This window comes from Amblyomma maculatum, chromosome 4, assembly GCF_055883805.1.
Source record: "Amblyomma maculatum isolate TAMU_Amacu chromosome 4, ASM5588380v1, whole genome shotgun sequence".
NCBI lineage: Eukaryota > Metazoa > Arthropoda > Arachnida > Ixodida > Ixodidae > Amblyomma > Amblyomma maculatum.
In genome coordinates this window covers 96,175,786-96,199,554 of record NC_139347.1, presented here as the reverse complement: position 1 = coordinate 96,199,554, position 23,769 = coordinate 96,175,786, and the positions used below count along the sequence as shown (strand labels likewise).

At 43.6% G+C, this 23,769-nt stretch overlaps 1 protein-coding gene and 1 long non-coding RNA gene across 2 annotated transcripts; one reads left to right on the top strand and one right to left on the bottom strand.

The window, feature by feature from the left end:
* Positions 1-2,112: 2,112 nt before the first annotated feature.
* Positions 2,113-8,751, bottom strand: LOC146191704 (uncharacterized). The gene is made up of 3 exons (XR_014706676.1): positions 8,614-8,751; positions 7,098-7,223; positions 2,113-2,518 (listed from the first exon to the last, which is right to left on the bottom strand). It is a non-coding gene; the product is annotated as an uncharacterized LOC146191704 (long non-coding RNA).
* A 7,069-nt stretch (positions 8,752-15,820) lies between these two features.
* Positions 15,821-23,685, top strand: LOC146191703 (chitinase domain-containing protein 1). The gene is made up of 9 exons (XM_084602221.1): positions 15,821-15,982; positions 16,101-16,262; positions 16,355-16,535; positions 16,614-16,782; positions 17,906-17,998; positions 18,092-18,190; positions 18,579-18,731; positions 19,105-19,185; positions 23,360-23,685. The coding sequence occupies exons 1-9, from the start codon at positions 15,857-15,859 to the stop codon at positions 23,499-23,501; spliced, it is 1,206 nt and encodes a 401-aa protein (XP_084458347.1). The 5' UTR covers positions 15,821-15,856; the 3' UTR covers positions 23,502-23,685.
* Positions 23,686-23,769: the final 84 nt, after the last annotated feature.

Sequence of the window (23,769 nt, the reverse complement as noted above, 5' to 3'; positions counted from 1 at the left end):
CACTCACAGCGGGGTTGGACGCAAACTTTCAATGTTTTCTCGAGCGACGGTGTGCAATTTGTTCATCGTAGCGAAAATTTGGTATGTGCTCTTCGCGGTATTTGTCGGTCTAGTCTACGTGGGAGCGAACTAGTCGGATCAATTTGTTTCACCATGTGAGAGAAGGGAGTCTTGGATTGGTTCATTTGTTTTTTATGGCCCGTGTTGTTTAGGTTTCTGTCTTTGAGCGATCGAAGTGATCCGTTTTTACGAACATTAATGCAACCCAGGACACGGTAAGTGTTACCTGACTTTGTTGTGTCGACGTATGAAGCAAGGACAGCAAGTGTTCGAGGTTTCTCGCGCGAGGTTGTATCAGCTTCCAAGGTTTTGAAAGTTTGCTTGTTTTTTTTTTTTTTTAATATCTGTCTAGTGTTCCAAGGAAAACACTTTACAAAAATGTATGCGATGGGCTGTTAGCGAAACCCCTATATCGTTCCATATACGATGCAGTGCAAGGAGGTGACATATAATAAAATGCCAGTTCCGTCTTCACCAAAAAATTATCTTTATTCTTCCAGCTTCCCACTAACATGTTGTCGGTTAAGCCCTGGCTGAAAGAGAAAGGGGCTTTTGTGAGAAAGGGGCTTTTGTACCATGAACTGTAAATTGTTTGATTTGTCGCAATCCTCAAACATTACAGCCCATCTTCCTGGAATGTTGGGATGCAATATATTTATGGAATATGCTGCAGAGAATTCTAAAAAAAAGACCTCCCTTTAACGCCTTTCGGTATCCTTTTTTTTTTTTTTTGCCATACATGGACCAGGTGTTATGCCGTATGACTTAATCATGCTAGTCTGCAAGTACAGTGTATGGAAAGCGAGGATGGCAGTTCGTAATGAAGATGTGAATGTCAAGCCTGCTAGACGGTATTTCATTGAGCAAATTGTGCACATTCAATCGTGATGCGTTGAAATCACTAAGTGCGTCCAAAGACTTGGCTTCCCTCGAAACAATTTTAATCATAATACATGAGTTTTCGTGCAACATTGCTTTCATCTTTTATTTCCAACGTGTCGGTTAAGTTCTAAGACGTAACTGATTCTTGTTTTCTTATTCTCTACTGATGTGACAGGTAATAAACAGAAGAAAAAAAACCAGCGGTGGCTGAGGGGTTAGGATGCTCGACCCTGACCTTCGAACTACTGAATCCCGGCCTCGACGGCCGGTTTTCGATGGAGGCGATAAGCAAGGTGTCCGTGTGCTGGGCGTCAGGTGAGTGAAATTTCCAGAGACCTCCACTACAGCGTCTCCCATAGCCTGAGTCGTTTTGGGACATTAAGCCCTATAAACCATAAGTCATTTTGCCCGTGAAAGCCTGTCAGGAAGAGCGGTTTCTTTTTCTTTTCTTTTTTTTCCCTGAATGGGGCGCTAACTGCCTCCTGTGTGGCAAACGGGAGACCGCACAACACGCCTTCATGGAGTGTAACACACTGCGCTCATTGTCTGGGTGAAGTGCGCAATTTGTTTTATTGCAAAAGCAATACTGCTCGCAGTTTGAGCCGTCAGCGTGGCCCGGCGGTGACCACCATTGACCTTTAATCTTTAGACGACCCCCGTAGATGACCCCAAGCTGGCAGGGGCTGCTAACTTGGGTCTCTCGTTTCACATCCCAGACGGCCATAGACGTCCGACGGTCGACCGACGGACGCCCGTTTTCGGACCTTCGGACATCCGACGGAAGTCCGGTTATGTTCGATATACGTACAGCGGACGTCCGTCGGACTATCGTTCGTGGATCCGGATCGCGTCCCACGGACGTCCGACGGGCAGCCGGAGGCGGACATTCGGACGTTTCCCGGAACTTGACTGCAGGGCCCACTATTGGTGTAAAAACTTACCAATAACATTCGTGTAAAGCTCAGCAAGCATGTGCCATGGAAATTTCAGTCACGCACTAGTGCTCAATGCCTTTGTCGTGAGAGTAAAGCAGACAATAGAATATGCAACAAGTTCAAGTTTCCTGTTGTCTGCTTTACTTTCACACACAAAGCACTTAACAGCAGTGTGCAATCAAAACTTCCATCAGAGGCACATATGCTAGCTGAGCTTTACACAAATGCACCATTCCTGAAAACATGCGAAGTGCATAGGCATACCAGAATGCGAGGTTGTAAAAAAGCATTTTTTTTTTGCTTTATTGCAAAAACTGCATGCATAAATAGTCTACACTAAAAAAATATCGATGTTAAGGAATGGCACGGTAAAATGCAGGCCAACTGGAGTATTAAGAATCTACTTGAATAATTTTTTTTTAATTATCCTTGGCCGTGACAGCTCTTCCCTTGGGGAGGTGGTGGAGGAAAAGGTATTTATTGAAACCTAATATTTCGGAATTAGCGAGGAGATGATCGAGTTCTCTGTGGGCGGCCTCCGCAGGCCGGGATTCCAGGAGCAGTTACTATCCTGTGCATTTGCTCGATCAGCTGTTGCTGGTCTTTCAGGCTTAAGATGGAAAGAGCAGGTTGGGCTCCTCCTGCAATAGAAGGGAAAATGAAATTCAAGTTATCTGTGCTGAACTTTGATTACACATCTCCAAGGGCAACTGCCAGTTTCTCTCAATTGCTTTTTCCAGATGGCACTGTACGCATGCATCTCCATTCAGAACTGTCACATACTATATAGAAAGGTCATATAACTGCAGCAAAACCCATGCAGAATAACAAAAGATACAAATGTAGTTTGACCAGAACCTGGCATTCAGTATTTTAATGTTTTTATGTCGTCTCTTTGAACATGCCACTCTGACCAAACATAGCATGTTATGCTTGCTGCTATGCGCCCTCAGCAATGCCCAAGACATGGAGTGCACATGCAGAGAAACTAAGCATAAAAGATGCTGTATATGAACATAAAGCACAGCCAGAGCATTGCAGTATTACACAGGTACGCATTGGCGGCAGAAACCTGCATTTTGAGCGGTTTAACAGGCAGATTTCTAAAGTCATTGTTCCTGCTTTGAAAAGAAGTGATCAATAATAACATCATTTAAAATTGTTACCTTTTTGTTCTGTAAACTGCACATTTCGCTGGTTTCCATGTACCCTCTACCGAAGACATTCCCTGGGCGTGTCAGGGGTATATCGACATCAACATCTAGGCTACAAGCGTCTAGAAAGCGTCTCCTTAGAGCAGCTGCGACGAAGTAACTTATCTGATAACATGCAAGCTGCTGCAGCAGAATAAAGACAGACATTTGACATGTGGCTAAAGCCCAATGTGGAAGCATAGCCCTCTGCAGTGATTGCGCAGTGTTCATGCTTCTACAAGAGTTAGAAGTAAAAGTAAAGTTATTTGTTTACCCACATCGCAATATGTGACATTACAATAGCAAGGCTTATAGTTACACAAAACACAAAAAGCTGACAGCCACAAGCTCCTGATGTATTACCAGCAGCATGCAGCATGGATGTTAGTTACTGAAATATGGTTGCATAATTCTGGCAACCAGCTGTGCATGTATGTCATGGATTTCTCAACTACGCACAACAAATTACAAAAAAATAATGGACTTTATATATGCAGCCAGCTGTTCACAAGAAACACTAGCTTTTTTATGGGGAAGGTAGTGGGCGCCAAAGAAACTGCCCCTGTAAAGGCGCCTAATTTGCCCCTATGTAATATCGGGGACAAAAGTGTGTGGACTACACAAACTGCTATCAAAGCACATAACTTTCACATCGACCAGGAAACTCGGACCACACTTGTCAATGTGAAAGTTGAACGTTAGTTCTTTCATGTGTGCAAGAGAAATAAGGTCACAATTCGTTTAGATCACGATTCTAGTCCAAAATCTCCAGACATACTGTCCAGAGACTTTCGCCCCCGCAGTATAAGCCACCACTTGGGTAAGAGATTAGTAAAAGAAGTGTATAAAAGACATTAGTGCTGCTGGACAGCCTAGCTATAAAAATGGTATTGACATTGGAGTACTGCCTTAAGGCGGGGCCTAGGGCATTACAAAAGCAAGAGTTAATGTCCGCTGGTCCTCATTTGAACGAACAAAAAGAGGGGGGGTGGGGAAGAAATCTACCTCAACTACATGTTTTGAGTGACACCAAGCCGCAGTTAGCATTAAAGATATCACACAGTTTTGTGAAAGATTTGGGAGTGCTTTGCTGCTTTCTTACAGGATTGGACAAAAGAGCTCACCATCTTCAGAAAGGCATGTTATATAGAAATGAAAATAGTGAATTTACTGCATCTGGCCACAACAACTTGCACACGGAGAGGAAGATGAACTGAAAATTTTATACATGAATGTACGTATTTACAACAGGTGAAACAATGACCATGATCTATGCTGAAGAGGAATGAGATCCAAATCAAGCTCAGAACGAGTTCTCCAGGCCCTCGGGGCCGTTTCATTAACTTCGGGACTCTGCCCAGATTTCTCATCCCCAATGACAACGAACTCACACATGACTGGCTAACAAACATTTTGGCATGTCTTTCCACTTTCATAAGGTTCTTCACCCTCTCCCTAATACAAGCAATGCAAAAAGGACAACAAATTCGTTTCACAACAAACGGAATTTAGAGAATGGACCTCGAAATGATTGGCTCACTAGGTCACATGCCAAACTCTCTCCCCTAGGAAATAAAAAAAGAAAAAAAAAATTAGAACCCATTAAAACGGTGTTCCACGTGCGCAACCATTGCCCAAAGCTTGCATCCTTGGCGGCTCTTTTTACAGGGCAATTATTGCAATTATTGGCGTCCGAGTCAGCACCATTGCGGACCACATCAGAAAAGCCAACCCACATCCTTCCGCTCCGCATCATACCGTCACTGTTACACACTTGCCCTTTCTCAACGCCGCCATCTCCCACCATTGTTGACATCCAGGGTTGGAATCCTCAACGAGACCCCCCTCAGCGCACCTGCACTGAATAATTGTCACTTTTGTGGGCTCCCCAACAAGGAAGAGGGCCTTACACCCTTCAAATTGAGTGTTTTTTCTTTGAACGATAAGCAGTTCTTCCAAAAGAGGTGCGCGTTTCAAAGTTGTGCTGCCTCCGGGTGATGGGTCCAGTCAGCGTACTAAGGACCCCTTAGTTGGTGTATACTGTTCGTAAAGCTCCTTAAATAAAAATGAGCCCCCTACATGACGCAGCAACGAGAACTGCCTGTCCCCGCGTCTTCGAGTGCGACAGCAAAGTCCTCAGAAGAAGGGACTTCTTTCCATCTCTGCCTACGTTTCCATTAAGCACTGTAGCTACTGTAGCTGCCTCTCTGTGCGCATCTCCCCGCCTCCTGCCCGAGGGCAAGTGGGAGACGGCCGCAGCTGGGCATTGAACAAGTGACCCAAAAAGAGTAGACTGTAATAATGATGCCTAGCATACCCACCGATCCCTTACAGAAATCATTAAAAGAATGAAAGCAACACATCAGATAACGCTACAATGTTTCTAAGTGCAAAGTCGACAACTACAAGTATTATATAAATATATTGTACATCTCTGCACATTAAATAGACAGAAACAGTGCAGAGTAAACTAATAACTCAGTGTCTGGCAACACTATTAAAAGGGGATAAAGGCCACGGGGGGCTACGATTATTAGTACCGTTTTGCCTTTAAACTACAATAACATACTTGTTGCAAGCTTAAAATCAGATTCACACCTGCCCCACCCACAGCAATGGAACACACATCTGACTCAAGTCTGCAGAGAAAGAGCAATCTAGACTATTACAGACTATTACAGACAGGTTGTTTTTCTGGCATTTCTGATGGTGAAGAATCTGACTTGTCAGTAGCATGTATATGAATAACAATCCTATGGCAGTAAATGCACCAGATTATCTGGAGTGGCTTTTCTTTGCTGACCACATATGAGGTGAGCTATAATTTATCCAACTTGGCCTAGCTTTATTCTATGAATAACAAAGCTATAGCAGGTACACAGTCGCCCACTCTTAGGCTGAACATGCGAGTGCGTGGCATGCACTTTTCGAGATGCCACTGCATCCATCGCAGCCGCACACCGTAGCGAAGAGGCAGACAGCGTGAAGTACCAGCCTCTAGTCCCTCTACCGCCACTGGGGTTCCAAACTAGGGACCCCTTGTTTTTGTCAGGACAGGCCCCCCCAGGGTCAGCTAGTGCGTAACCTCCTGTGTTTGTATCTGATGGAAATGTTTTCCACCACCACCCACAATACGCAGCTGCGCATCATAGCAGATGTGAAGCAACAGCTCCTGGTCCTTCTACGCATAAGCCACTTTGCCTTGATGCATGCCTGCGCACCATAGTAAAGAGGCAGACGACATGACGCAGCAGCTCATGGTACCTTTACACATGAGCCCCCCCCACTGTACTTCGATACGCACCATAGCAAATATACAGACTACGCCACACAGCAGCTCCTGGTCCCTCTATGCATAAGCCATTTTGCCTCAATACGCACCTGCGTACCTGAGCGAAGAGGCAGACGTGAAGCTGCAGCTCCTGGGCCCTCCATGCACAAGCCACTTAGCATCAATGCACGGTTGTGCACTGTAGTAAAGAGGCGAAGGACGTTAAGCAGCAGCTCCTGGTCCCTCTACACATCAGCCATTTTGCCTCGATGCGCATCTGCACACCGTAACAAACAGCCAGATGTGACAAAGAAGCTCCTGGTTTTTCTACACATAAACCACTTTGCCTCAATGCACGTCTGCACACCGGAGCAAAGAGGCAGATGACGTGAAGCTGGAGCGACTGGTCCCTCTACGCACAAGCCACTTATCCTTGATGCATGGCTGTGACGGATGCATTGCTATTTTGCAAACTGCATGCCACACCTTCCCATTCAAGCTAGGAGTGGACGACTGTGTAAACGTAAAATAATGGTTATTTACTTCAATGGACAATGACAAAAAGTAACATGGTGGACAATGTAAAAAGAATTTGCTGCATAAAGTTTGATGAAACCAGTTCTACATCCTACATGTAAACAAGCTAAAACCTGTCGAAGGGATGTCCTGTGTGTTTAAAATCATCACGCTCAAACAACTTCAACACTGACAATCATGATTCAATAATAATAATATAGATAATGATACAATACTCACTTTTAGCCATACCAAAGAAATGAGAATGCAAAGGAATGTTGCTGTTTTTCCCCCGTGGATGACAGTTTTCCATGCTCAAAGTGCTGCTTCCTGTTGGCCTATGAAATCGGCTACAGCAAATGGCATCTGAAAAATTTTTGGAAGCCTTATGCTAGTCTTCAACGAGAAAAGCATTGCCATACAGAAGCAGAACACAAATATTTTTACAACACACTAAAAGCATCAACTGCGGTGCTGTTTTTAGAATGACTAGGTACAGGTTTTGCTGTAGCAAGCCAAATGTTAGCCTTCAATAAGGAAAGCATTCCCATACAGAAACAGAACACAAAAACTTTTACAACACATTAAAAGCATCAATTGCACAAATGTTTGTAAGATGACTAGGTACAGGTTTCTGCTATAGCCCACATCATGTGACCGGCGGTTATAAGAAGCCTTGTATGTGAGCATGATGCCCTAGATTCAATTTATGGCTATCACTGCATTAACAAGCATGGGTTTAAAGCTACTTTAACATGATAATCTAAGAACATGGTAAGAGCTTTCAGTGCAAGACATAAGCTCAGTATCATGCACTATAAGGTGCTGCATGGCTCTAGTGCAGCTTTGGCATTATCTCGCTGTCAATAATGCAGTGAAGTTCTGAGGAGCCTTTGAATATCTGTAAGGACAAAGCAACAACAATTTTGTTTTCATCTCACTTTTGCTCAACTCGTTTTTTTTCTTTTTTTCTTTTTTTTTTTTTTTTTGAGCCCGCGGCTTGCATGGCCTCCCAGTACGCCTGTTTTGCATAAAAGAAGGCGTTGCAGGCACCAGAGCTCACAGCCCAACTGTATCGCGGCGGCGGTATGTCAAATTCGTGCCAGAACAGCGCAGAACAACGGGTCAAGAAAAAGACAAGTGCTGACTTTTTTTTTTCTCTCATCTCCTTGTCCGGTTGTTCTGCGCGGTTCGGTCCCACATGCATAACCAACATGCGCAAGGTGCTGTCCTGGTTTGTCAAAGCTGAAGGAGAGTACTAAACCTTTAGTTATTTAGTAGCTACAGCCGTTCCTTCTAGAAACTGTAGTTGCCGTAAAGCTCGAGAGAGAAAGATCAGCGGCTGTCCATTAAAAAAAAAAAAAAAAAAACAAAACAAAAAAACTCGCGACATTTTCACAAGTGTAGGCATGTCGCACGATAGGCTCGAGGAGTGCAAAAGTTTTCTCGTATAGTTTTTACAACTCAGCACGTTGCGCATGGTTAACAAATTAACTCCTTTAAAGCTCGGGCAGGCACTCCTTTATCAGAGACAGAGAAGTTGCGCTGCTTACTGGCGCAGCGTCCAGTAATGCCGAATGGTCCTCAGACTTGAGGCTGCACTTTAGTTAGTCGGCGCGGAGCCATCCTGTCAGTCTCGCCTAAAACACTCGACCGTTCGGCTGCTGTACAGAGCTGTTTGCTTACGCAAAAGCTCACCACTATCGGTGCATCGAAAAGTTCAACTAAAGAAACAAAAGTTCGGTGAAATACTTACTTTGGAATCAGCGGGTGAACAAAGTGTGCCAGCCGCACCAAGCCACAGCAAAAACAATGCTAGCAGTGCATTACAGTCGTAGGTATTTGTAACTGCGCAGAAAATGCAGAACACGGAAACGTGAAGCCATCTTCCATGACTAAACTTAAACTTGTCAGGTGGATTGGATTGGCTCATTTTAGATTTTTTTGAGGATAGGTTCGGTTTCGTTCTTTTTGAGCTTGCTGCTTGCTGCGTCTATTCAGCCACTGATTAAAATTTCACCGAAGCATCATGATAGAAACATGTTTAATGGCCATTTAACTTTTAATCAAAAATTTTGGATGGAAGAATTCAACGATGAAACATGCGGAAAATAAAAAAAACTGTTTAATGGAAACGCTTTCTATCGCATCGATTCGCTCTGGCATCATATAATGCAGACTTGACGGCATTACTGATTTATACGCAGTTCAGACGAGCACGACGACTACAAACTATATCATAGCTGTGTAAAAGCAAATCCAGTGGCGGACGTACGGCGGCTGTCCGCTGGGCGAACGGATTCGACCATCCGCTTTCGTACGTACGCCGGAATTCCGGCGGACGTCCGAAATCGGCCGCCGAGTTGCGGCCGAGTTGCGGCCGAGTTCGGTTGTCCGTCGGACGTCAGTGGCCGTCTGGGATGGGACGGTTATGTCAGAATCAGCCTGCCAGGACCCTGACATTCACGTTACTCCTAGAGCCCAAATACGTTCATACGGCTTGGTTAAAGAGAGGCTTTATATGTGGGCTGGCAAGAGCTGCCAACTTGGGTCTCTCATTTCACATGGGACGCTTATGTTAGAATCAGCCTGCCAGGACCTTGGCATTTCGTTACCCCTCTAGGCCACTAAGGCACATTCATATGGATTGGTTAAAGCGGGGTTTTATGTGTGGGCTGAAGAAGAAGAAGAAGAAGAAGAAGAAGAAGAAGAAGAAGAAGAAGAAGAAGAAGAAGAAGAAGAAGAAGAAGAAGAAGAAGAAGAAGAAGAATGCTAGGTCACCCGCAGCTATTGCTTTCGCTCAATATTCGGTTCAGCAGCGTTAAGTCTTCTAATTTGTTTTCATTTTGTTTTTCATGAAGTTTGATGTAGCCTGGCCAGGCCCTGTGCTTCGACGCGCCCGCCGAGTGTCCAGTGTACCGAGAATCTGTGCTAACTATTGCTTTCACAGGCGTGCACGTGCGGATAAGGTGGACTGCGTGCGCGGCCCACAACCAGTGTGGCGGCCCCTTGTGAACAAAGCAGAGTGCACAGCGAGCGCACTCGAGGTGCCCGGCTCTGATGACAGCTTGCGGGTTTCAAGGCTGCGGTTTCTTTCAAGGCCAAACAGTACAAGCGGTTCGGGTGCCGCTCAGGTCGGCACCGTTGGCGACAGCCCCGCCCAAAGCGTTTACCCCGTATTCCCTGGCTTTCTCCCTTAAATCATTCATCCTAGACCAGCATGCCTGACTTACTTTCTACCCCCTTGTTACCAGTCCCCTCTCAATGATTATTTGTAATCATATAAAAATACTGTGCTGAGGGAAAAAGAGGTGCGATATGGCTCTATGAGCTATATATGTGGAGAACGGAATGATCATAGAGGCTTTGGAGCCGTTTGGAACTGTTCAGACTGTAGAACGCGAGAAGTGGCGATGTCCTAGAATGGGGCAGATGGAAACATGCAAACAGAGAAATCTCGCTGACGCTCAAGGGCGGAGTCACTGGAAGTACAATCCCTCATACCATTAACGTCTTTGGAGTACAGGCGTTAGTTATAATCCCAGGAAGGCCTCTGCAGTGTCTTCGGTGCAGCCAAGGTGGCCATGTTCGGCGCCAGTGCCCAATGCCGACGCTGCATAATGAGCAGTGCTGAGTCTGCTGACAGGTTGCGTCAGGACCAAGGGACGCTTGACGATGACGTGGCGCCCGAGCATATTATGGACATGACGGATGTTGTCAGCGCTACTAGGGAGCTCAGCCATGAGCTCCCGACACACAGAGGAATTCTCTTCTTCTGCCGGCTGCAGGGCTATTCAATCCTGTTCCGAATAAAGTCCTCTCCGCCGAACGTCAGTGCACTCCCGCAACGGCTGGTGAGCGTTTGCGAAGCCGAAGCCACCGGACCCAGCCCCGGACGAGCCATAGGTGCTCGCGGTCGAGCGCCTGCAGGGCTAGTTCCCTCTGCAGAAGAACAGCTGGACACTCCTCTTAAAGTCTGAAGAGAAAGCCATCCGTCGATGATACGCCTCCTCGTCGCTGGAATGCAGCAGTGTTCGAAGTGCAGAGTCATCCTCTAGTGTGGTCCGTGCTTCATCAGCTGCTGTCGTGGCTGCGAGCGACGTGGTCCGCTCGGCTTCATAGGCTGACGCCTTGGAATTATCGCAAGAGATGAACAACAGCGCACCTTTGAAGAGTCCTACAGATGAGGAGATTTGTGCAGGGGTGATGAGCAAGAGGTTTTTGGTGTGGTGGCCGCGGGGTGGGTAAATTCAAAAAGGAGGGAGCTATCTGCCCTACAGGCTGCCGATTTGTAGGCAGGCCACCCCATTCAAGGGGATGGCGTTTAATAAGACAGGCGCCGAAACTGGCGAGCGTCGCAGCATATCAGGTCGCTACCCTTAACCTTAGGGATTTCCGCAGTCATCTAAGGCATAATCAGTCATGTCATCTTCTAAAGAAATGCAGTGTGAGCGTGGAAGCCATCCAGGAAACCAAGTTGTCCTTTAACGTGGATTTTGTCGTGAATACAGTATTATCGTTAGCCACTCGATAGGCTCATCTGAATGGTGCATGCTATTCCTGGCCAACGCACTGGATATTACAGCGATGGCATATACAGCACAGACGAAGAAGGGGACTTATATGCTTTTACCATGCAATTTATGGTGTTCAGTGGAGAATTATTTTCTGTTTATGTTAAGCAGCGGCATCGAAGGCTACTTTTTCTGTCATTGGTTGACCATTAATTTGCGCACATCGTAAAATTATACTCTTGGGAGATATTGATTGTGTTTGCACGGATGAAGACCGAGCAGTGTTAAGTAAGCATTATGAGTGCTGCTTTATTTATTGATTTAGCTTTTGATCGAGTACAGCCATGTGGATGTTGGACAATATAACGGTGGCAGCATTCATTTTACTCATTTTCATTGTTCCTCCAGGTTTCGGCTTGAATTGATCTACGTTTCGCTAGACGGGTTAGGCACTGTTTTTGGTTACTGGGTACAGCCCATATTTTTTAGCGATCACTGCATGGTGTCTGTCGCACAGTCGGTGTAAAATAAAGTCTCGTTGGGAGCTGTGGAAAATGAATAGTTATTCTTGTCAGATGGAATATTTCAACGTGTTGCATTTTCTCGCTTGAAAGAAACGTGGTCGCGCAATGATCTCCCTGTTCTTAAAAAGAATTATTTAGACAAGAGACAAAGAATTTGGCCATGAAGCTTCAACAAAGATCGCATTACTGAAGAGGCATCACCTTCGTGATTTAGGGAGTGCGTTAATTGAGTTACATGATCGAGCTATAGAGAGGTTTCTCCCTGGTGCCTATGCAGAAGAAATCAATAATGTTAAAGCAGACCTTCAGCCATTTGCAGCTGGGATATATAAGGGGGCTAAGGTCGCCATCCAACAGGTTTCTAGACGAACAGCCATCCCGACGACCCCTGAGTGATGAAAGACAGACTGCTCCTGCCAAGGAAATATCGTAAATTCAGCATGGCGGTTTCACCCAGAGGACGCACCTGGAATTCTGGTTTCTTTCTTTGGCTATTATTGGAAGCTCTTTGGGAGTTGTGAGGGCTAAAATGAGAAATCAGATTTCAGGCGCTTGCTCGAAGCTTTTTCTAAACTTGACAATGAACCGCGTGCTGTAGTAGTGGGAGCTATCACTTTGAACCAGGTTAAATCTGCTATTTCTGAATTGCAGGGTCAGAAATCCTCTGGCCCGGTTGGCATTACTAGCGAGTTTTACGAAACATTTTCGTCTTATCATTTGCACCTGTTTTGCTGGAAGTTTTTCAATCATCTTATGATGCTGGTTTTCTGCCTCCCACTTTACATTCTGGGCATACTGTATGCATACCAAAAGGCAAATAAATGCAGTAATCGCTTGAAGACGGTTGAAGGGTATCGTCCAATTTCTCTCTGCAATGCAGATTACAAAATTTTCTCTCGGGCTCTTTGTGGCAGTATGCAGCTGGCAATCACAAACGTAATAGGAATGCACCAGGTCTGTGGCCGCAGTATAAAAGCGCGTATTCATATTGCACTTCCGGTAGTAGATACAGTATCAGATGAATGTGATCAGGTAGCTTTAATTTAGATTTACCTTGCTAAAGCTCTTGATAAAGTCCGTCACGATATCTTGTTCGCGATCTGACATCATTTAAATATTTGTGATAATTTGTCAGGGGTGTAAGGCTGTGCTATAAGGAGTCCTATACAAGGCTAATTGTTAACCAAGAGATAACCAAGCCAATTCCACTGAAATCATCTGTTCGCAAAGGGTTTCTATTGTCGCCTTTGCTCTTCGCCCTATATCTCGAACCCCTTTGTCTCAGCATTATTTACAGTGCTGCTTATTAGAGGTTTCTCCTAGGCTCAATGTGAAATTAAGATTTCGGTCTATGCTGATCACGTCGCCCTGTTTTGTTCTGACAAAAAGAGTGTACTCGAGGATTTGCACTTAACTGAATAGTTTTGCGCGGTATCTGGTGCGGCTCTTAATTTAGACAAATCCAAACAATTTTTATTGGGTCAATGGAGTACGACGCCAAGTTTTGTTTTAGAACGTAAGTCAGTATACCCCCCCCCCCCCCCCCCCCCCTTGTACATTTCTCTGCATTATATCAGTTTCGCAACAGTGAGGCATATTGGGATTCAGAAATCGTAGCTATTAGGCGATAAACTCAGGCATGATTGGGTCGGGAACTTTCGATGTTTGCTCGCACGCAGATCTGAAAAACTTACTTGTTTGCAAAGCTTGCCTACACCCTGAAAGCTCTACATTGTGCCACAGGGCTACTGCAGGGCGAATTACGCAATGGTCATATCGCAAAAAATGCGAAAAACAAATCGCTTTGCCCTGCACCCGTTGGTCGATTCTGTCTGGCGGACCTTTTGACCAAAATAAGCTAAGGTTTGTGACGGCTTTTGTGATGCGATCGTTTCGTGATTGGGCCTCTGTTGTGCATGCCGTCATAACACTCGCCTCTTCGGTGGCTCACGACGGCTGACGTCACAACTGCTATGGTAACCAACGAGGCACAAGCAAGGTTTTTGCTCGTCTCTGACGACCTTACGAATGCTTTCGCACTAGTATGAATCCGCAGAACACAATTTTTCTCCCACATACATGCTATAATGGGACGCTCCTGCTGGAGTTCACGGTGTTTGTCCGCTGAGCGAGTATATTTCACTAGATCATGTCCGAGGTTATGGTGAGAATTATGAAAATAATTCAGCAGGTAAAACTGCTAATATCTTTCTCACAGAAACCTAACTAGTTCCCTGAACTGTGTAACGAGAGATCAATATGCAGGTTCCAGTCAAGAAATCATTAGCTTCCAATTAAGAAATTCCCACGCGACTATTCAGAATAAAGTGTGACACCAATTGGACATTCCAAATGACTCACTTGCAATTCCAGTTTTAGACTACCATTCTCGCAATGATTTTTCCAATTGGAAAATATGATTTGCAAGCAATTATTTTTTTTTTTAATGGGACACCACTTGGAACACCAGGAACCAATTAGAACCTGCAATTAAATTATTTATAACGTATGTTGTATGTATCCAACTGCTTTAGCAAATATCAATTTGTTCTCAATATTGCAACTCGCACGTTTCATCGGTAGAACGAAATGAATTTAACCTTCGAGACAATTAACATGGATAATTGGAATCTGCATAATCATGCGGATAATGAACTTCTTCCAACCACTCGGACTGTTAGTTCTATTTAATACATTTGGAGCTTCTTGGCTAATCATTTGGCTTCAACCCAGCCGCTGTGGTACAGTGGTTAAGGATCTCGACTTGTGTGCCCAAGGATGCGGGATCGAATCCCGTCCGCGGCAGCCGCTTTTCGATGGAGGCGAAAAGCCAGGGGCCCGAATGCTGTGCGATGTCAGTGAACATTAAAGAACTTCATGTCGTCGAAATTTCAGAAGTCCTTCCCTACGACGTTCGCATAGCCTGGTCAAGTCGCTTTGGAACGTTAAACCCCATAAACCAAACCTAAAGCATCAATTGGTTTCATGCCCTGCCGTTTACATATACCTCGTGATATTTTTATTCTGCTGCCGCTGGTATTTTACTGCCTTCTATTTTAAGCGTCTGATTGGTTGAATTATTTAAAATCATCTGACCCGCATTAACTGCGCTAAATCTGAAGTCTAGAACGCCCCCGCACTTACGTCTTCACAAAAATTAACTACAGTTTGCAAATCTTCTTGGCTACCTGCCAACACTACAATATCTTCCTCACGCATTAAACAGAAGAGCCACTGCTGTACGATCTTTTTGTCGAATCTATATGGCAGATTAATACATAGATTACTTTCTTGCGACCTTCTTTACTTATCACATGAAGCGCGACCAGTAGTGTTCATATAGGATAACCTTGACTTAATCCTTTGCATACATCGACAGTCTAAACTACTTCTTGTTCCTTCTCATCTTATTTCTACTTTATATCTTGGTATATTTCCTCTAGGAAATCAGTTACCTCATATGACCAATACTTTCATCTTTTAGCATATTCCCCAGGAGTTCGCTGTTGTTGTATGCACCGTTTACGCACAGGAAGGCTAAATAAATGGTATGTTTTCGCCCTAGCTATTTCTGTTCATTAGGTAAGCATGAACACACCGTCATCTAAGCGCCCACCAGTTCTAAACCTGTTCAGAAGTTCTCTGAGTACCTTACTACTTTCAACTCTGGAATGCATTTTTAATTTCACCGCCTCGACACTCGCATCGCAACCATCGCAACAGTCGCAGCGCCATAGTTGGCTATGTCGTAAAGTGTCGGTTGCTGTTTGTGGTAAATAAAAATTACATCCAAAAAAATAGTATAAAACACAAAAATTATTAAAATCAGTTTTTTTAATGACGAGTTGTTTATATCTAAGAACGTTGTTTCGCAAGTACAGTGTTTTATGCATAGAGCTAATACAAAAACTGTTTTATGAGTCGATGTCAAGGCACAGCTAGGCAATCCAATATAGGAGAAATGTGGCAGCGCGTTTTTTCGGTTTCAAAAATGTTAGTGTACACTTCAGCAGTTTTCCTGGCGTTTTGTATATTTGTGCCTTCTGCTCAAGGAACTATATCACCTTCAGACAAAAAGAAGTTAAAGGTAACTCTAATAAGCTTGCATCTGCCGAGTGTCCACTCTCACGCACTGTTTTGTCGCACCGCAACTATGTCTTCGTGGCACTACTAATCGCAATCTATTTCGTTCGCCAACATTGCAGGCCGTGGAAGCGTTAGATCCTGGTCCCGCTGACGTTTTTGATCGTGACTTAGTGAAGGAATCTTTTAAAATCAGCGATATCATGAAGCATCATCGCTCTTACTGCAACACAAAAACTAGAGAAAAGCGTTTTGGCGGCGCTGTCTTGGGTTACGTTACGCCGGTAAGTAGGAAGTAGTTTTTAATAATTTGTACCCTTCTTTCATGCCTAAAAACGTTGCTGCGATCGCTAATCGTACTGTTTTTCACTTGCAGTGGAACAATCGTGGCTATGATATCGCTAAAATATTCGGTAGCAAATTCAGCTACGTCTCTCCAGTCTGGCTTCAGCTTGAACTGTCACAAGAGAAAGCGGGTTTTGCTGTCGGAGGACAACATGACGTCGACGTGGGTTGGATTGAGGATGTGAAAAGGGCTGGGAAAGCAGTTAAGCTGGGTCTGTGACTCGTTGTTTTTGTTTTTTTTTTTTATTTGCACTGAAATCTTGTTCTTAAACTTAATTTTGTTTCACCAGTTCCTAGGGTTTTGTTTGAAAGGTGGACTCCGCAACAGCTTTCCAAAGTAGCCGCATCTAAGAAGAAAATGACTGCAATGGCTTCAGTGCTGAAGGAAGTAGCGAAAAAAAGTGAATTTGATGGATATGTTCTGGAACTGTGGTCGCAGTTTGGAGCACAGATGGCCAAGTAAGTGTATGACGGTTTACCTTCGATTTTACAAACTCTTTTCTTTTTTTTTTATAATAGGGGTTGGGGGGGGAGGGGGGCACATTTTGCATTATTCACACTGCTCGGTTTGAAGTGCTAAAGAGCATCAGTTTGCTATGTTTGTGTTAGATTATGTATGTGTATTTTTCGTAGCTAAAGATTTCACTGTGATAGATTTTATTATTTCTCACTTTGATGTGCATGTATCCTGACTGGCGCACAGGAACACAAAATGTGCTTTGGCACTAGCTGCACTCTATGTTTTATCTGGTATTGCAAGTGATGCACAGAATACCTACTCTGAACAAGTAGCGTTGTGATCCCTGCTTCTATTCCTCAAAGCAGCTTTTGCTGGCCTAGTCTGCATATTTGGTTCCTTCTTTTGTGCAAGTGTCCACCTGTATTTTGAAGCCATTTTAGGGTATTTCTTTCCTGCCGTGTGTAAGTCTAAAATAGCACAACATTTTTATTTGAATCTCAGTTGGAAAATAGCTGCAAAAGGGTCTGATACATTGTCAGCAGTTTGTACCTTTCTGCAATGTTCTTTCTGCTACCCTCTTAGAACAAGTGAGCATTATCTTTGTTGTTCTTCTGTGTAACAGGCTGACTTTACCTGATCTAAACTGAAACATCATTTGCAGTTTATAAATTGAGAATACGCAAGGATATTTCTTGTTGAAAAAGGATATTGTGCCATATTACAGTAAGAGAGGGGACTGCAAATTCTTTCTAGTTCTTTTTTCAGGTTGTATAGCTTGAAATTGTTTTTATGCGAGTAGCCTCTAGTACGATCATGAAAGCATGCTGCTCATGCCATTAAGCTAACTGATCATGCGTAACATAGGCTGGCTTAAAGATCATATGTGCTACCTCCTGTTCCATTATTCTACTACAAATATCTCTTCAGACACTTCATTTGTCTCTTAAATAGGACCACATCATGTGTGGATGACCTTTTTTTTTTCTTCACTTTAGTTCCTTGACCAGTAGGCGAGTGCTGTCACTGTTCTATAGTGTTTTATTAACTTTTCCTTTACTTTCAGTTGTGATGCCTTTTGTGTGTGTTTGTGTGCTTATAATCATAACTTTTTCAATATTTTAGTGAAATGACGAAGCTTGTCCAGCATTTAGCCAAGGAACTACAAGCTGAAAATTTAGATCTGATTCTGGTCATTCCTCCTGCTGTGTACCAAGGGTGAGTGAACACTTTGTAGGCTCATACTTTGCATTGCTCACACCTTTTGACTGCACACTGCAACATGTGTCTTTTGTTTTCTACTTTTACCAGAGATGTGCCTGGAATGTTTTCAAGGAAGGACTTTGACAACCTTGTCAGTCATGTGACTGCCTTTAGCCTGATGACCTATGACTTCTCAAGTCCCCAAAGGTTATGGAATTTGCATCTTAGCTGAATTATAGTGATAGGTGCGTGTACAATGCCTTGTAGGTAGAAATGATTTGATGAGCTGACTGTGGCAGGTATTTGAATTTTAGACAACGAGAGCTGATGTGGGCTGTTAAATTTTTGTAGAAATGTAAGATTGAAATTTTTCCTGTGTCTGAGCTGAAGATAATTACTAGTCTGTTTTTGTAGCTGTTGTTATTCCTTTGTCGTAAGCCCCAGTTCCAGTCGCTCAGTCTTTTAAAGCCATGCAGCTTGTCTGTGCAATGGCTGTAATGTTGTTATATTACGAATAATAATATTGATGACAGCTCTTGCATGGAGTCATTTTACACAGTATGTAATGTTGAAGTTGTTGTTTCCTGCATTTCAGGCCAGGCCCAACGAGCCCCATTGAATGGGTTCGCAAATGTGTGGAGTTATTAGCTCCTGAAAAAGGCGATAAACGTGCAAAGATCCTTCTGGGCCTCAACTTTTATGGTTATTCATACACAAGTGTTGGCGGAGGACCGATCCTGGGAAGCCAGTGAGTAGCACTTCATGTTAGAAGATGAAGCAGTGAGTGCATCCCCAAAGGAAACTCTGCTTAGCTCAACTGTTTAAACAAATGATTAGGCCACTTGTGCAACATGCTGCTATGCATTGCACATAATGTGGAATATACAGCGGTCACTAGTAACACGACTGCACAGGCATTGCAGATAGGTTGCACAACTGGCTTGCATTAGTTTTTCTTCAGTTAGGTGGCAGAAAAAAAAAACAAAAAAAATACGAGATGTGTACCACCACCATCATAGCTGAGTTCAGCTATTTTGATGTAGTGAGAATGCTTGCTTGTCCCTCATTCTTTTCTTCCACTTGAGAGAGTTTTCATGTTTGTCCAAAATGTCTGTTTACAGGCTGATTCAAGAGCTTTCAAAAGGCAAAAAGGCACTGGTAAATTGGGATGGTCAAGCTGAGGAGCACTACTTCGAATACAAGTGAGTTCTGGTTTAAAGGGGCACTGAGGACAAATCTATACAATTGTTGTTCTCAGTACAAATTATTGTTCTGGCTTCTTGTTGGTATCTTAGTGTTTGGCTTACGGCGAAAGATTTATTTATGGCCAAGAAAATTTCCTTTTAAACAACATTCCCGCCACTTAGTTCATTAATCTATCCATACTGAGAATGATCAGTTGCCGTGTCTTGTAGCTAACGTTGGTTTACCTTAGTCCCCAAGGTTCGTGGCTAAAAATTAGTGTTGCCACATAAACTTGACTTTGGAATTGACCGATGATGCTGAGGGCTGTATTTCATTTTCTGCTCCTTTCTACCTTATGCAGGCTTAATTTTCGTTGAGTGATCCCTTTACGATAAGAGCGCAGTACTCTGTCAATACAAGCTAACTTCATATTTTCTTCAATATCTCTTAAATTTAGATAAAATTCAACTCATCTTTATATAGCTGGGGCAGAGGTGTGCAAAATTTTTTTATTAAAACTTAGCTTTCACAGAAGAAAAATATTAGTCTGTGTTTATTGTATTGTAACACTCCAGGATATATTTAATGTTTAGAGTTGTACCCTGAGACAAGTGTATGCACGCGTTAATATTCAACATATTGCAGTGAAAAGTTTCAAAGCAGAAAGAAGCCAAAGTGTAGGGCTTCTGTAAACATGCTTTTAACCAGTGCTTCATTGCTTGGACCACGTGCACAATTACTATGCAAGCTTGGGCTGGAATTTGCATTTTGAATGGAAGTGAAGTCCTGGTCATAAGCTGTGATTGTATAGTGCCTTCTAGTATGAGAGGAAAGAAAACAGAAAAGGCTAGAGTAGTTGGGGTCCGTAGCTAATGAAATGAAAAATTGTATCTGTTTTAGCCAAGTTGGTCAGATGCAAATTTGAGCCTAGCACGTTACGTTTCATCTCACTTTTGGTTTGAGACTGGGGTTTCAAGGTCAGGCAAAGATCTGTGAAATCAGTGACTGGGGACCTACGTTGTATAATGCACTATAAAGTTTTTGGACCACTTAACGCTCTTGAATAGGACAATGCAATAGTGGTGTATTAGGATTCGCTGCATGCAGATGAAAATTGATAGACAACAACATACAATGCACAGCACGAGAGTGCGATAGTTAAACATGCAGGGTGATCAGCTGTGGTAATAGCTATGAGGTTTCATGCTCGGTTTCCACAAGAAATTCCTGGATTCGAATCTGCCGTGTTGGGGTCTTATTTTACATGATCTTTTTCTGCTTCTTTGATGCATGAGGATTACAGGAACAATATTGAAATTGCTCACTGTGGCCAGTAATGCTGGTGCTCTAAAAATGACAGAAAATACACTAAGGTGCCAACTACTGGTTCGTAATTTAATGTGCGACAGCCTTATACACCAGTATGCAAAGTGTGGTGTATGATCAGCTGTGCCTGTTGTTGGCATATATTGTTCTTGTGTGTACTCAGAGTTTAGAATTCTTTTCAGTGCCTTTTCTATATTTTCATTATATGATGCTGTGAATATAAATGGAAAGTTTCTTTATTTCTGTATAACCTTAGTGTGCATCTTATATTGGAGATAGAATTTGCACCGCAGTTGTGTGCCACATGCTAATCATATATGCTATAATTTCCAGTCTTAAAGGCCAGCTGCAATGGCTGTTAATGCAATTGGCGAGTCTCAAAGATGATCGCTCGAATCTTCATGCTTCTTAGGGAACTAGACGACAAGTGTTTCAAAAACTGTGTAGCAGATGCATACCTCAGCAAAATCCTGAGTGCTGACTCACAAAATTTTGGTCAACTAGCGGGTTCACTCAAATTCAGACACTTAGGCTCTCAAGCCCACCAATTCGTAACTCAAATACATTTAGGCTCAACTCATCTGGCGACAACCACTCATTGCGACTCACTGTCACTCAGAAATAATCTAGGCTCACTGGCTAATTTTGACTCACAACTCATCTGGACTCATTCATTTTGACTCCCAGCTCACTTCAATTTAGGACTCATTTGGGCTCACTCACTCTTCTCGACTCATGACATGCCTGTTTTCTCTCGCTCATTTCAACTCGCAACTCATTCTGACTCACTCACTCATTTGAGCTACTATTTCTTCTCACGAGTCATTTGACCTCACTCGCTGAACTGAGTCTTTAGCCCAAATGGCCCCGACCATGATACGAGGCCTCATATTTTTGTGCTTCAAGCAGTTTGGTTGGTCGTATTTCATAATATTAGTCAAGCACCACATGCGATTTCTACCTGTTATTAAACAAAACATTAATAACATCAGTTGTCGGCCAGCACCAACAAAAAACCAGGAAAGGCTTGACTATGCCTCCGTGTACCTTTTTGTTGTATAGCAGTGGCAACGTTTCTTGTGTGACAAACACATATAATGCATCAAGGAGAGCATGGAGGAAAGCGGTTCCACAAAATTTTCATCTGTTACCTTGGGACATCACAAAGCCACCGCGCCCAAAAGAGTCATTGGTCGCAGCAATACTATACTGTATCTTTCCTCCGCAACACTGTCAGACTTTGAAGGGAAAAAAATGTGTCACCATTGTCACGGAAACACAGATCATGATCTCACTCAGTTTTAACCTGGGTTCGCGACTCGGACGATAATGTAAATGTGATTTCGGACTCACTCAGGACTCAGTTTACAATATTAACACGAGTTCAGATTCACGGCCCTGATCATGATCTGAGCGTGAGTGAGCCCGAATAAGTCGACTCATGAGTGACTCTGCCGACCTGAGCAGATGACAGGTGCACCTGGTGATGTTTTCCAGAGTTGGGCAACTTACCAGATATGATGTAGGAACTAGGAACGGACACCCTCAAGCCACCCTCAAGCCAGGCTCATTGTGGGTGAACGGGCTTCAGATGGCATGCACCAAAAAGCTGGAAGTGAAATGTGCATTTGCTGCAATGATTACCATGTCAAACCGATGTATAGCCGTTGGTGGTAGAATGCTCACGTTGCATGAGTTTCAGTATAAGAAAACATAGAAAAAAAAAATTATAGCATATGTCGGCGGTTGCCATTCATTGGCAGTGCTGTAAATTCATGTGGCATGCGTTCGCATACCTCACAATATCCAAATACGGGGCTTCCTAGTCACCAAAGTTTCTATGAGCATAAATTAATTTGGGTTCATAAAACAGAAATGAAAATAATATTGCCCAGTTTCTACAAGCAGCAGCAAGCCGCCAAAATACCAATCTACAGCGCACGAGTCCGGTTTTGCCTGTTAGTAAGTCTTTTCCAGCTCGTAATAATGGCCACCATTTTTCTTTGGAAAAATGTTTTTTTGCAAGTGATTCCTGAAACATTCACTTCCGTTGCTTACGAATGCCATATTTTCTTTTTAGTAATCCCTTTTGACATACTGTTAGAAAACACTCTATTCACAAAATGAAAAGTTTCGTTGCAGTTAGCCTGTAACTTTATTTTATTGATGTTTGCTGGGCAGTGGAGAATACTCTTATTTTAACGCGGTAGCGTTAAGGAGCTCGTGTCGCAGAAAAGCCGGTGTCGTCGGCGGCGTTGGCCGTGAGCGATAAATCCCGGCATGCACTTCATAAATAAAAAGCAACTTCCAAGATGGGCTGGGTGGGAATCGAACCAGGGTCTCCAGAGTGTGAGACGGAGACGCTACCACTCAGCCACGAGTTCAATGCTTGAAAGCGGTACAAAACCGCTTCTAGTGAATGCGGTGTTGCCTTAGAAACGTGCCGTAGAACATTATACTGCGGTGTATATCGGTAATTATGAGCATGTTACTTACAGAAGTCGCAGTTACACGAGTAGCGAAGTACGTTTCCGCTACATTTCTTCTGCACTCTGCGCACATGCAGAGCCATCTTGCGGCAAACACAGAAGAACCCCTCCTCGCAATGTGCGGCGCTGCCCCGACACGTGGCGCGCCACTCGCCCCTGACGCTATCGCATTCCACTCTTGAAGGCGAAGCTTAAGCATCCTCCAAATTTTTTTTCTGCTCTGCATCCGCCAGCTTATTTCGCATTCATTTTGATAGTAGACCTTCTAGCACTAATCCAGGCACATGCTTATTTCCAACTGTTGCAGATAACTGAGATTTTTTTGAAGAAAACGAACCCCTGTCTCTTTTTCACATGAGCTAATTTCTTGCTTTAGGTTGCAGGATGGGAAACGGACCGTCTTCTACCCAACACTTCACTCAATAAACCAGCGAGTCAAGTTAGCCGAGTCTCTAGGCACCGGTCTGGCCATATGGGAGCTCGGACAGGGTCTAGACTACTTCTACGACCTTCTTTAAGGGGGACAGTTTTGTTCCATTTTTATTTGTTTCATGACTTGCATCTAAACCTTACTTGGCTTGATGCTTCGGACCATCAACTATTCTGTAAATGCTTTGTCTTTTCTACTGGAACCAGAATATTGCTTATGTTGTGCAAGTTTTCTTTTTGTTGTTTTATTAAATGTTTGGCAGTCACGTTTTCCTACCTGTGCGTGTGTAGCCCTTTCATTGTCAGTTTAAGCACTTATTGCGGTTTTTGTGGTCAACACTGACTCATTGGTGAGAT